The sequence below is a fragment of the Equus caballus genome, chromosome 2 (assembly GCF_041296265.1).
Source record: "Equus caballus isolate H_3958 breed thoroughbred chromosome 2, TB-T2T, whole genome shotgun sequence".
Taxonomy (NCBI): Eukaryota; Metazoa; Chordata; class Mammalia; order Perissodactyla; family Equidae; genus Equus; species Equus caballus.
Window position 1 is genome coordinate 81,431,846 of NC_091685.1, and position 15,327 is coordinate 81,447,172.

At 39.6% G+C, this 15,327-nt stretch overlaps 1 protein-coding gene across 6 annotated transcripts in view; it reads right to left on the minus strand.

Moving 5' to 3' along the window:
- The window catches only part of FNIP2 (folliculin interacting protein 2), a 129,312-nt gene that overhangs the window by 37,264 nt on the left and 76,721 nt on the right, over positions 1-15,327 (minus strand). For all 6 annotated transcript variants that reach the window (XM_023636378.2, XM_023636379.2, XM_005607793.4 and 3 more), the window contains 2 exons: positions 6,446-6,575; positions 87-288 (listed from right to left, as the gene is read on the minus strand). In XM_023636378.2, coding sequence (XP_023492146.1) covers positions 87-288; positions 6,446-6,575 — 332 coding nt within the window. The remainder of the gene's footprint in view (positions 1-86; positions 289-6,445; positions 6,576-15,327) is intronic.

The following is a 15,327-nucleotide window of genomic DNA, read 5'->3' on the forward strand; positions in this document are numbered from 1 at the left end:
AAGCGATTTGATACATAAACAAAGAGATTCTACCATCTGTAAAGCGCCGTAATTGCTTCTCTGACACTGGATTATACTCTTATTACCTTTTCAATTGCACTCTTCAGCCTGTTCATGTGAGATTCAAACAGGGGGAAATGAGAAAAAAAGAAGTCCTGGAAATTCCTTTGTGCTTCCTCTTTCTCACATAGGGCAAAGATGATGCTTATGGCAATTTTCTTCCTCCGAACTATGGCCGGATTAGAACTACAGGTTTCTTCAGCCAGGCTGAATGTCTCATCAGTTGACCTGGAGGAAAAATAAGTTTGAAAAATTGCCATGCATCAATGAGTCACACGGAAGATAAACTGTAATGCCAGGGGACAACATTCAGACAGCTGGTCCCGAACACTCAGAGTCTTAACCAAGAGTTTATCTGCCTCTAATTCATTGTCTTCTATAATCTTCTGTCATGAAAAATAAAAATATCAGCTTGCCAGACAGTATTTTCCTAACATGGAAAGAAACTTAAATGAAAACTGAAAGTAATTTCAAATGTGCCCATTAGACTCTCGTCGTTTTCCCTTGGACTATTTTGCATCAGATTGGTAGTATTTAGGAAGGGGTGTGAAATACCTGTTCACTCAAAACACAGAGGCCTTTCATTTTGGTTGACAGATACTAAGAGATAAGAATGTCAGAGGAGACTGATCCTATGCGGTATTCTGTTGAACCAAGGCATCATGTTTGGATATTTACTGGTAGTTGAGGCTTACTTCCTAAGGCCATAAAAACCATTAGATGAAGTTACTCCTGTAGATGTTCAGATTAAGCCATGCGACTGATTAAGCTCTCTGGGAAATACTGCAAGCAGAAAGATCCACTTCTCTTCTGGTAAAGCCAAATTCTCAAAAGGCTTAAGATTCTTTCAAGAGACTCTGCTTCTACGATAAGAGAATCATGAAGTCAATAACTTCTGAGTATATATCCAATTTTTCTTAAGGGGTAAAACACACAAATATGGCCCAACCATGTCTCTTATTTAACTATTCAAAAAACCAGCATAACTACCACATAGCTACCAACAGCAAGAGTGGAAATAAAAGAATTAACTTGCTTTTTTCTACAAAGACATCAAAGCAAAGGACATAACATTGCAAATGGAAGCGCCTAGCCTGATGGCACATAGTAGGTATGCAATAAATTTTCTCTTTCTCATTGACCCCACAAGTTAGTCTCGTATCTCTGCCAAATATGGGAGGATTCTGCTTCCTCCATTTTCTTTACTACAAATTGCAACATAACAATTACTTATGCTTAGCAGAATTCAAGGCAGCCTCCTACTCTTGGTCTTATTTAGTGCTCTACTCACAGTCTGTAATGTTCCCGTGATTTCAAACATATCCACATTTTTTTAAAAACATACATATATCAAAAGTTTTATGGTCAGGAAAGCTATTTTATTTTTAAAGGAAAGGAGACAGACATCTTATTCTAACTTCAGAAGGATATGTTATTTTTCTTTTGACTTTAAGCAAGATCCTGGAGATGTAGATGGGGTTGAAAAATCAGTAAGAGGAGCTCACTAACAGACACGCCACCGGAAGGATGTGATCTCCACATGCTATTGTAAATGCTGTGCATTATAATAAACCATCAACTGTTTTCTCTGAGGAATTCCTAGATCTTAGTCATCTGCTCGTCAGAAGAAAATTCTTGAGGATCTCTTAGAATTTTTTTTAATTTCATACATTGCTCCCTCTTTTTTTCCAAAGCACTCGTACTATAACTTCGTTTTCCTGCACCAGTTTATTTCCATTCTTCTGAGCTTATATTATACCAATACTTTCTTGCAACCCTTTCTTCTTCGTCTATTATCTCCGATTTCTCTTCTTTTTCAAAAGTAAAATGACCATATCAGTCCATTCCTCTTTGGCCAACGTCGTCTTCAATAATCAAATTGCAGAAAAACCCTGAACCCTATGCAGATTTATGCATTATCTTAATCTCTACCCTACAAACAATAACCAACTCCACTTTAACACAGCAGAGAGTGCCACCTACTGAATTTCTGAAAAACTTCCACAGCTATAATAGCATGGTTAGCTCTTACTTCATTATATCTTTCTAGTGAATTCTAAAGCAACTGAGCTTCATTCTGTAGTCTTGGATCAATCACGCAACCTGGAATAAATCAGGTCATGTGGTATGGTAACGATATTTTAAAAATTATTCCACGATGAAAGGATGTTTTAAAAAATTTAAGTATGTACCCAAATACTTCATCATATTTTTACCCTCAAGCCAACAGGTAAGGTACACAGACCATTTTCCAAAAGTGGAGGCAGAGTGATTAATCGACTTGCTTCAGGAACAGAAAGCTTCTTAGTGACAAAGCTGGAGTTAGAACCCAGGTTTCTGTCCGCTAGTCTAGGCTCATTTCTTGGACACTGGAAACAACCATGGACTCTGCCCCCACGTCTGATCCATCTGCTATTGTTCATGCCATCAGATACATCACGTCGGCTGGAGCACTGAGGGAAAACAGCTGGGAGTAATCAGATCAGCTGACAGGCCTTCAAGTTAAGGAAGGACCACCGCTACCCACTTAATTATTCTCCTTATAAAAAATCAAATAGAATTTTGTTAACATTTATGAATAAGTATTTACATACATTATGAGTACTTCACGATCATAAATAAAGCAAAAACTATGATTATGTAAGTACATCTCAAAGATCTATAATTGATATTAGGACTGCTTAGTTGAATGGTTTATGTCAGCTTTGAACTTATGCTGAATTTATGTATTACATCGGAACATATGAAATTGCCACTTTTGTAGGTCAAAGAACCATCCCACTGTATGGTTGGTTCAGTTTAATAATTCAAATCAAAAGCCTTTCTGGGACATTATCACTTGTGCCTTTAGGGTTTCCATAACCTCTCTAAGGGATGAAATCTCTGCAACTTCTCTCCTATAGGCAGTAGTTCTGTATCAACTGGTAAATGCCCAAGCCTGACTCCCCACCCAGTAACCAAAGTTTACGACCTGGCACAGCAGGGGCCTTGCAGCCTTGGCGTCAGTGTGGAACCAACTGTTAAGGATTGTAAATATCCTCCCTGACTATCTTTAACTCTCTCAGGAAGAAAGTTTTTGATTACTGTGACTTTTCTCTCAAGGCCAGAGGCAATCATATTTTTGATACCCATTGTTCTCCTGTCTAGCATAAGAAACTAATTTTCCCACTCACACATCTGCCAAAAGGGAGAGATCCACTGCGCTATCCTTTAAATGAAGGGATCTTCACAGGCACAGTGATCACTCAAAATGCCTGCTGCACTGACATTCTCCACGTTCCACAGGACTGAATCCAGGGCCAGCTTCACGGCATGAAACCCCGCTCATGCAGAGCACTGCTCTCAGAAGGGCCCAGGTTTGGTTTAACGTTCTGTGTTTGCTACCTTGAATTCTTAATAATTTTATCTTTGAACTTGTGTTCTGTAAGTGAAGTCTGATGGGACAATGAAGCACGTATGTGAGCAGTAAAGACATCAGGCAGCAGAGCATACGGTGGGCTCAGGTCCAAGGGCATGCAACCCAGACAATGAACAACTGGACTGGGGGTCAGGCATACCCCCACATGTCTGGGCAATCCAGGGTGCCATGTGGCCCCACGGCGGCAAGGCTGGGACCTGGGCCCAGCTTGGTGGTTGTGACAGCAGCAGCAGCAGCAGCAGAAACAGCAGCAGAAGCAGCAGCTGTCACGGCCACAGGAGAGAGGAAGGACTTGGGCGGGGCCATGACCCACGGTGGGAGGCCAGCTTGTCCGTCCATCATCAGAGACCATTCCTATGGAGTCTGTACAAATATTTAACTCTCCAACCTGAGCTCTAGGGCAGTAAATCATCACAAAGTAAGAGCCTACAGTGGACACTGCAATAAAGCATATCAGGGAGTTGGAATTCTTCAAAGAGTTTATAATCTCTGGTTTTGAAAACTGCAGCAACACTGCAAAGCAAATATCCACAGGCATAGAAATAGAAATGAAATATAAAGATGGTTGCATTGAACAGAAACAACCCCACTATTTTCACATGAGGCTTCAGACGAAGAAATTATTAATAAGGAATCCCATTTTAAAATTAATTTTTCCATATAATTGAAGATACACTGACAGAATGCATAAACAGGCATTTTGAATTATATACAACTCATGAAGATACTTTCTCTTTCTTGTAAGGCCTCAATAAGTTACAGGAAATGTCAGAGGAAACATTAAAATAGCCTTGTATAAATTTACATTTAAAATTAAATTCAGACTTACACAAAATGGATTTGTGTGAAGGATTAAATTTTTTTAGAAAAACTGTTCCACAAGAATCATCTGATCTAGATGTACCAAAATTTACATTTTGAAAGTTTATCAAAAATTTATCTCAATGTATAGAGCTCCAGTAAAAGCTGTATCAGAAGAAAGATCTTTCTCAAAATAAAAAAAAACTCATCAAAAATTATTTGCCACCTTGCATTTGCCAGGAGCAACTAACACTACTTTCAATTATATTGATGTATAAATTTTGATGACCTAAACAAATGAATTTGCAGAAACACGAGCCAGAAAAATCTTACAATGACTCAAGATACTGCATTAAAATTACTATTATGTTATATAAAATTCTGACATCAAGATATCATTTTTTGCAATTTAAGTTTATGTTATTATTCATGTGTCACTATTATTTCTATTACATTTTATAAGTAAAATATTTTCAAAGGAAAAGCTTTACATTTTAGTACCTTTAACAGCACTTTCTCCTGCTTTTTGAACAAGGGACTCTGCCTTTTCATTTTTGAGCCCAAGGCACTTAGTTTAGGTGTAAGTCCACTAGAGATTCCCTAGTCACCAAGTTTCAATTCAAATTAAAGTTTTTGAAGAATTCGGAGGAGTTGGTTGGGGAATGCTATTCAACTTTGGATTTAAACCTGAAGGGATGGAAAAGCATTTTTAGTAAAGAGAAGATGTGAAAGAAGCCTTCTAAGACCCATTGATCTCTTCACAGAAGCTGTCATAATGACACTGAGGATGGTGGGATGCCCTCTCCTGACAGTTGCAGTAATGGTAATGATAATAATGGTAATAATAAAAGTAAATAAGTCATATTGGCCAATATTCTATTTACCATATCTCGTCCTGGCCTGACTTGACTTGCTGTATCTCATTTAACTCCCCCAAACAATGCTGTGAGGCTGGTTCCAGTACAATTATTGTATCGCAGATGAGGAAGCAACACTTAAAATCCAGGTTAACTTGTTTTCGCATTCATCTAGTGAGCGGCAGAGCTGGGACTTGTCCCCATACCAAATTCCAAGCTCTTAACCATTCCGCTCGAAGTCTACCAACCAAGAAGCGGTTTCTCAGTGAGTGATGAAGAAGCTGTAATTTTTTCTTTTTGTCCAGCTCCCTAGGATGGTGAGAGCAACAGAAGACAGGCAAGCAGCCTGACGTGCTATACACACGTCTTGACCCCTCGTTTCTCAGCTTGTCCTTTCAGCACCATCTCTTCATGAAGGGCTCCCCAATTCTCCCCAAGACCACCAGCAAGTGTTCTCTCCCTCCTCTGAGTCTTAAAGCACTTTACGCCTCTCTATAGCATTTATCATTTAACATCTTTATACGATTATTTAAACGCCTATCCTCTTTTCCATTAGTCCGTAAACTACTTAAATGCAGGTGTGTAGCCGAGTCATCTTTGCATCTTCACAGATCCCTACACATGGTGATTACTAGTCAATTTACTAAATCAACCAATTCACATGTGAATTTTTATAGGTACAACCTATCTTAATTACCTTTTAAGTTTTGGGGTTGTAAGAAGAAGAGGTTGGAATCTACTGCTGTAACATCATAATAAGCCAAAAATGTATATTTTGCACACAACTAAACTTTAGATCTAAAAACCAACTGAAATGAAGGCAGAAAATACATCGATGCTATCTCTATTCATAATCAGATTTATCTCTCTTTAGCTTAAGAATTTACGATTTACAAAGAGAGTATGTCACAGTCATTGAGTTCATATATTTTCAAAGACCACATTGGTTTCACCATAAGACAAGGAAGAGATTGAGGCCACCCTTCTAACTTACAAGAGCAACACCTGGAAGGAAGCCAATTAAAAGAGAAAGCATACTCATTTTAAATTAACATCAAATCTAACTCATACATGGCACAACTACCCAGATATTTCCCAGTGTCTTCCAAACTTGGAGATTTTTTTTTTTTAGTTTTTATTTATTCTTTCCATAAAACTTCTCACTTGTAAACTTTCAAACTAAGCTGAAGCGAATCAAAAAGTTTCAGCTCTCTTTTTCCACTGAGGACAGGTGAGTACTGTGCCCTGCCAGCCTCATCAAGCTGCCCACACTAGCACCTTTCTCAGCAAGAGGAAACTTGCAACTTACCTCCTTGGAATGATGCCATTTTCCAAGCTTGTTGTCTGACTTCGAAGCCAGCGGCGCTGATAACTGCTGGAAGAAGACGTAGAGGAACTTGGAGACGGGAAAGGTGTAATCAAAAGGCTGCTTAGTGAGGCTGTGAGAAAGAAAATTTGAAAGTCAAAAGTTCAGGTAAATGAGTCCTCGTGTAGCTACACAAAAAAATACACTGCCAAGTAACCTAAATTTTCAGGTTCTACTGGTCACATCCAGCAGGGGGAGACTGTAACTTCTCTCTTACTAAGACTTCTGTACAGCAAAGAAAACATCCTTTAAAAAGGAAAACAAATTAAAAGAAATAAGGACTACAGACACAGCAAGTGCATTAATTATCAGGCCTCACATTACAAATGCAAAATAATTACTACTCATGCAGAGTGTAGATTGCAAATTTCTGATAAAATGGTCCACATAACATAATTGTTTATATTGCTACCCAGTAAGTAATGCCATACACAATGTTTACTTACACATATTTCCTCCTTTTGACCACTTCTTCACTCTACATTCTGAGGTGAAATTAGGCAAACAAGTAGTTCCTCACATAGTAGTCTCTCTCCTGCCTCCTATCTCCAAATACACATGACTCATCTCCCTGGCCCCAATCCCCCTGCCACTCCTTGGCTGTGAAAGAGTAACCTCTAGTCTTAAATACATTTTCTGCTTGGATTACTTATTGCCTCCCAGCCTCTCTCTACTTCCTCCTGCTACACAATATTACATGCCTGCACTTGGGGCCTCGGTGAGTGTGAGCTGACATGCCAGCCCAGACTCCTCCAACAGGCAGGGAGGGACTGGTCCCCGCCAGGGTAGGCAAAGGGATTCTTTCAAATCACAGCTGCTTGGCGGATGTCTACCGGTTTGGAAGAATGGAAGGACGAGACAGACTTTTCCTCCTTTTACTTCCCTAGGGCTAAAGAAGTGGACAATGAAATGTCACTCGGTCCAGTGGAAAAGGAAATGGGGTGTTACAGGTGGCTGGTCAAGATTTTCAGAAGCAAATCAGAGCAAAGGAAACTGATTTCAGTAAACACAGTATACTATGCTCATGGATATCACTTGATAAGGCAGTTTCTCCATATTAACTATTTACACTTCTACAGGCAGATGGCAATAAGGTGACTTCCTGACCTGAGTACTTAAATACTACCAAATTTCCTTGGCTACTAGTCAATAATCAATAAGCAAATGATGATGTCCACAATGTGCCGGGCATTGTGCTGGGCAACTGGGATACAGTGGTGGATAAGACACACACACACAAATCTGCCCGCATGGAGCTTTAAATCTACGAGAATATCAATTAACTTCCCAGGCTACAAAATTTAGATGCATAATGACTCAAGCTTCTTTCCATAGCAGAGGTCTATGAGATGCTTTTCTTTTAATCTAGTCAATATTCACAGAAAACTTGCTGGGTAGATCTTAACCATCTCTGTGTCCCTTGTACCCAGAACAGTGCCCTGAACACAGCAGACTATTAGTAAATGTTTACTGAATGTACAGCACTTCTTCACTAAAGTGTTACCCAGATGTGGCTGGCCCTAGCAGGTGGCCTCTGTTCTAACCTGGTTTCAGCCTTGAGGTTGGGCTTAAATCTCCAAAATCAAATCCACAGTTCAAACATCAGTGAGAGGGTAATTCTACAGAGAATTCTGAAGAGAGATAGAAGAGAGTTTCTCTTCAAAGTCATACATAATTACTTCATAAAAAACCCCGGTTAGACATTTCTGCCACACCCCTAAGTTCTGAAAGTCCCTTCTAAGATCCAGAAGATCCTGTTCCCTATTCCCAAATCTTCAGGGTCTCCTGTCTTTCTCCCTGTCTTATGCTGAGCAAATCGACTTCTCCTTGGCAGGTGGAGGACACAGTTGAGGCGTAGTACTTGCATTATAAACATTTTCTCCCTATCACAGAGGCGAGATGGAGATGACCTTGAGATCCAATTTATCTGGAAATTGTATTGCTGTATAATTCAGGTTTAATAAACTGAGTAAGAGCCCAGGCTCCTGGTTCGAATCCCAGCTCTGCCACTCACCGGCTGTGACACTCAGGCAGCTTACTTAACCTGCCAGCCTTCTCATCTGTAAAATGGAGACAATGCCACACCTCAGTATTTCTCATGAGAGCTGCAACCTGCTACGAATTGGACACTGAAATGTCACTGGGTCCACTGGAAAAGGAAATGGGGTGTTACAGGTGGCTTGTTTGAATTGTTTAGTGGATTGAAACCAACATGAAAAAAAATAAGAAAAGAGAATATATTGCAGTGTTAATATTAATTGATGCAACTTTTGTTACAAATAAAGATATCTGATATTGGATCATGATGTAAAATGCATTAACATGGGTTGCAGACGAAAGAAAGGTTTGAAAAACACTGACCTATTTCATAACATTCCTGTGACAACTAAACAAATCAATATATGTAAAATGCTTAGCCCAGCACCCCATAAAATAAATGTTAGCTCTTCACTCTCTCTGACAATTCTTGGAAAAGGTGGGCTAAGTAAAACATTTTGAAGTACTAAAAGGTTATTAATCCTAATTAGTTAACTATGAGAGAAACCAGGACGTGTAACAGAGACGTGAAAAGGAAAGGCAAAAAATTCAAATAAAAAACAGAAGAGAATATGTCTTTTCATTATAAAATGCTGAACAATAATTTTTATGGCATACAAATGAAATATTAAGCTAACGTGTTGGTTGGCTTAGTGCTGTCTGACACTTCCTCATCAAAAAAATTTTAATGTTATTTAATCAGATTTTTATGTCAAGTACTGTGGTATATCATTGTCAATCACATGCCTAGGAAACAGTACAGTTACAACTCTCAAACGCAAGAACTGCTGGCCTAAGGGTGGCTTGCAACCGACTGCATTTTCATGAGAAAAAGTGGATTCAGATTACCTGTTCTATCAACATTTAGTGCCTTTGACTGTTGGCCAGACTCCGGGTCTGAAAGGCAGTGCAGTCTGATGCAATGCTAGGGCTCTGGGTGCATCCCAATCACCTGAGGAGATGGTTCAAAAACAGAGCTGCATGGGCTCAGCTGACGCACGCTACCTTTGCTATGGGCCTGGCATCTACAGGAGACGGAAGAAGTTCTGCAGGAGAGTTAAGTGAGGTGGGTTCCAGCCCCCAACTGTGCCCCCAGTTAGCAATGTGAGCTGGGGAAAAAAACTCTCCAACTGGTGCCTCCGTTATAAAATGTGACACTTTTACATTATTCACAGGCTCAGTATCAGCTTTAAAAGTTCTATGTCTAATGTTCCCTAATATCTTTAGTATCATTTTTTTTAGAATACTTTTATAATTAGAAAAAATATGAATACATATAGATTGCAAAGACTTTGGCAATTCTGTGCATCGATAAGGAAATAAAAATCAGCCTAAAGCCCACCATCAGGTCACTGTCCACACTTTGTACTTGGCTAACTCCCCATTTAAACTTGTGCTTTCATTCTCACCCTCCCGTCTGAGGAGGACTCTTCAACTAGCACCCATTCATTCCTGCAGAAATTAGCAATGAGAACAAAGAATAAGTCTACAGGTTTAAAAGAGTTGACTGCTGGCTTTTCTTGGCCTATGCCATTCAAGTTTACAACCAATGTTTAACTTCCCCTGAAAATATGTTTGTTGCTTTAAGAGTTTACCAGAAACAGTGTACTGATGATTTGACTACAGAATTTGGATTTGACTAAATAATGCCCTGAAGCTCTTAAGCCAAATCCATTTACTCAACAAATACTTACTGAATATCTACTAAGAGCTGGGGTGCCATGCTAGGCACCAGAGACAGAAAATTAAAAGATTATAGACAGACTTTCTGCCCTTAAGAGGCTTCCACTCATGGAATAAATAAGGTGATTTCAGACTGTGATAACTACTCTAAAAATAAGTTAGTATGATTTTCTTTAAGCAACTAGGGCAAAGGTTTATAGGGGTGGTAGAGGTAAATTCTTTAATCAGTAGTCAGAAAACACCTTTACGAAAATGGGACATATCAACTAACACTTAAATGCCAACAAGAGCCAGCCATGGAAAAGGCTAAAAGGGAGGGCATCCCATATATTCCATATGAAAAGAACTGGGTAACACCAATAATTTTTTTTAACACCAATAATTATTTTAAAAACCTATGGGTATCTCTCCTATGTATTCCCTCCCCTCATTCAAATATCCATCGAGCATCTACTATATACCAGGCACAATTCAAGATGCTGGGGACAGAGCAGGCAACGTGACAGAGTAGGTGGGTTTCTGCTCTCATGGAGCTCACTTTCCAGGGGAGAAGAAACAAAGAAAAATCCCCCAGGAATTATAAGATAACCACAGAATGTCGTAAGTCATAAGGAACAACCTTCACACTGGCAAAGGAAGTGCAAAAGTCAAGAGCTCAGAAGCAGTTATAATTTCTGCAATGGGAAGAATTTTGAGGTTCGCTAATTGATGCTGCCGAAAAACGGGATCATAAGACCAAACAAGTGGCAGGCCCCCTTGGGACAGTGTGCAGGAACAGGGCTACATCAAATGTGCAGGGCAAGTGCAAACTCTGGTCTATGGCAGCAGGTTAAGACCCTGCCAAACATATCTCACTCGCAAGGAGACACTTGGGGGAAGGACAATGCAGAGAATTCCTACTCTTCTGTCATCAAAATAAAAACTGTATCACTGTGATCAGGCCACTTATTTCCTCTCCAAGCTCTTGTACTACTCTCCCCTCACTACATTCCAGCCTTCTCTCTACTCCTTATACACAGTGGTCTTTCTATTCCTTACATACAAATCTCCAATGCCTGTTCTCACTCTAGGTCTTCCCACTAGCTATTCCCCGTGCTTAAAATGCCCTTTGCTCTGATCTTCACGGAACTGGTTACCACTGGCATTCAAGTCAGCTGAAATTTCACCCTCTGGGAGAGGCCTTCTGTGAGCACCCCAGATGTTTTATTTTCCTCAGTGATAAGTGCTTGCCAACATTTTATTGTCTATTATCTGTGTCTCCTTTACCAAATATAAACTCTATTAGATGAGGGATCATGTCTATTTGATCACTGATCTATCCCCATATCTCACAAAAACGTCTGGCACAGAAGATGCTCAAGAAATGTTTCCGCATGAAGAATGAACAAATGATTATATGGAGCACAGTGATGTCTGTCTCAATCAATAATTACGACAGAAAGAAAACATTAGAGAAACAAATTTCTAGAGAGAATTCAAAGCCTGAATGTGTTAAAAGTTTCCTGTGGTCAAAGCTATATACACAGCATTTGGATTTTCTCTTTTCTCCCCCCACCTTCATTAAAAATATAATTTGTTTTCTTTTTGAGGAAGATTAGCCCTAAGCTAACTACTTCCAATCTTCCTCTTTCTTTTTTGCTGAGGAAGACTGGCCCTGAGCTAACATCTGTGCCCATCTTCCTCTACTTTATATGTGAGACACCTACCACAGGATGGCTTTTGCCAAGCGGTGCCATGTCCACACCCGGGATCCAAACCGGCGAACCCCAGGCCACCAAGAAGCAGAACATGTGAACTTAACCACTGTGCCACCTGGCCGGCCCTAAAAAAATAATTTTTTTGTGGTGGTGGTGGTAGTCTGGCTCTGAACCAGAACACTTTTTATATCTGTTCGACACAGAGGGTACTACATCCAAAACACAACAATGATCTTTGTTTACTCTAACACTGACAGTACTTCTCTTACAGTATTTGCTTAAACACTTGAAAAATATAAGGTTCCTTAAAGATTACCAGTTGTATCTCTAATCACAACAGAAGAGAAGCATTTAAAGGGTCAATTAATAGAGCTGTAATTATTGTCTGATAGGAAAGTATCATTTTTTACAAATGAAATGTTAATAGGCAAATCAAATTTTAGTTAATGCATTTTAGTTCCTAAACCACAAAATGACTTTCAGACTATAAAGGGTCCTCAAAAGCACCACAGGTACTTTAAGTTTTAATAAACTTCCTATAAAGTCCCCTGAATGAAAAGACAAAGAAAATGTTCTTGCCACCATGATTTCAAAACACCTTAATTTTTTAAAATAGATTTTATTTTTTAGAGCAGTTCTAGGTTCACAGCAAAGCTGAATGGAAGGTACAGAGATTTCTCATATGCCCTGTGCCCCTACACATGCATGGCCTCCCCCATTATCAACATCGCCACTCAAGTGCTACATTTGTTACAAGTGATGAAGCTACAGTGACAAGTTATAATTGCCCAGAGTCCATACTTTACATTAGGGCTCACTCTTGGTGGTGCGCATTCTATGGATTTGGACTCACCACTATGTTGTCATACAGATGGTTTCACTGCCCTACAAATCCTCTGTATGCCACCTATTCATCCCTCCTCGCCCACCCCTCAGCCGACCCCTGGCAGCCACTGATCTTTTTACTATCTCCATAGTTTCGCCTTTTCTGGAACGTCATACAGTTGGAATCATACAGTATGTAGCCTTTTCAGATTGGCTTCTTTCACTTAGTAATATCCCTTTAAGTTTCCTCCATGTCTTTTCATGGCTTAACAACTCATTTCTTTTTAACACTGAATAATATTCCATTGAAAACATCTTAAATTTTAATTTATCTACAACAAATTCTAGCCCAGACGTGGTGATCAACTCACTCTCTACGTTTACACGCTGTTATTTAACCAGTGTGTATGTCTTTTTATCTATAGTCTGCACTCTAAGAATGAAGTGTCTACAAAGACATTTGGAAAGCAAAAAAACTCTCTTGGTCCTTTGATCTTCCACATAAATAAGAGTTATTTTGTCTGGCTTCACAGGAATTTTAATTGAAATTACACTGAATTTATAGATTTGTGGAACTTGATATCTCTCCCCATTTATTTACGTCTTCTTTTAATAAAATTTTAAATATCTCCATAATAGTATCACATTTTTTCTTGGAATTATTCCTAGATCCCTTATAGTTCTGGTTGCTTTACATATTAGATTTTGCTTATAATTTTTCTTAAACAGCGTATAAGAATGCAAGTATAGAAAGGAAAAAGCTTAAGTAAAAGAGTCAACAAATTTGTGAAACTGAAGAAGATAAATATCCAGTCTAGGAGAAGAGCAAAGGTATGACTTGAAATATGAGAAGTACAAAGAAATGAAGAAATTGAGTTCTGCCCAAGCTGCGGTACAGATTGCCAAGTTCACATATATAAGACAAGGCAAAGCCTAAGGTAAAGATTTGATAATAAAGATACAACAGGACACTTTTAGATTTGGACAGTTTATTACTTACATAGACAGTGAAAAGAAGAATAAGTGAAAGATGCCAGCTCCCCATGATTCTTGTCCCACATACCAGGAAGGACAGCACTGACACAAAAGGGGTCAGATGCCTGCAATACAAGTTGTGGGAGACCCTGTTGCTGGGAGCCAGTTCTAGACTACAGCTAGCAGTGTTATATTCTGCAGCTCTGGTCTGACGGGGGTAGGGCAGAAAGCTCTATTATCTCATCAGAGGAGGTGATGAGAAACTGTCTCATGACAACTTCCCAGGGGAGATAGAGAAGTGAGTGGGAGACGACCTCCTAGCAGCTCCTCAGAGACCTCCCATTCTCTCCTGTTCCCTGCGGAGCACAAGTTGTGCTGCCAAGACTCAGATAAGCTGCAGTTCAAGCCTTTGCCTATATGGATACATTTAAGGTCAACAGGGTGCCACGGCCTTTTCCCTGCATAGACGACAAACAAAACAGTACCTTACTTGACTCTTGCACCTCACCACAAAGCAGTGTATCAGTTAACTCAATGAAGGTTTCAGGTACAAATGACATGTCATTTTGCATTATTCAATGGTGATCCATGTTGTAATGAAGAGTCTGACTCCATTTTTTTGATGTTTGACTGCTGACAGCTTTTAAGCTTCACCTCCACCTCCTTCCCTTTCTGTCCACATCTGGGCAAACTGATGAGAAAGTCCAGTGCTCCCTCCTTTGGAGCCAGTGGGAAGTTCAAACCACATGCAAGAACTCTCACCCTGGCCATACTTCCTAACCACCATAAAAACCCCAAGGTAGTCGCCTTTCCCTTTCTCTCATTTTCTGACCAGCTTGGGAAGCCCACTCTACTCTCACCAGAAAGCCTCATTATGTGAATAATAAATCTTTTCATATCCTCTTGGTGTGTGTGTGGTGTTCCCAGTCTTGACATCTAAACCAAATTTTAGTGGGGTCCATCCACTAGCTGCATAGTGGCCAAAACACGTCCTATTTGAATACTATGATGATGTGTATTCTTACCCTTAAGGTTTATTTTAAAACACTTAAATAAAAATGTTTGAAGGTTCATATTAGAAGTTTTTCCTCATACTGATCTTCTTAAGAACAGAGGAAATGCAGTTGCACAGAGAATGGGGGAATTATTTTTCTCATCAATGATTTGAACATTTTGATGAGGAAGAGAATCTAAACCTGAATTAAGGTGATAGATAACAAGGTCAATGACTCTGGTCTCAATCCTGGCCCTCTGAACCTTACTCTACTCATGCACCCTAGACTTACAAATTTTAGCTTCTGCTCCAATCCATCTCTTCAGAGCCAGTTTCCCATTTCTAAATTACAATGACTATTCACAGCTGGAGAACTTATAGATGCTTCCAACTAAAAACTTATCTCAATATTCGTCTCCCCAGACAGGCCTCCTGCTTTCCCTGTACTGGTTAATGCCATCATCTTCCGCTTGTTTTTCCTAAGTTAGAAACTAGAGTCATCAGTGCTTTCTCCCTCCTCCCCCAGATCCCATGTCCCATTAGTCACTGAGCCCTGCCAATACTACCTGATAGTAAGGCTGAAACTCATCCCTTTTCTCTCCCAAAACCTTACT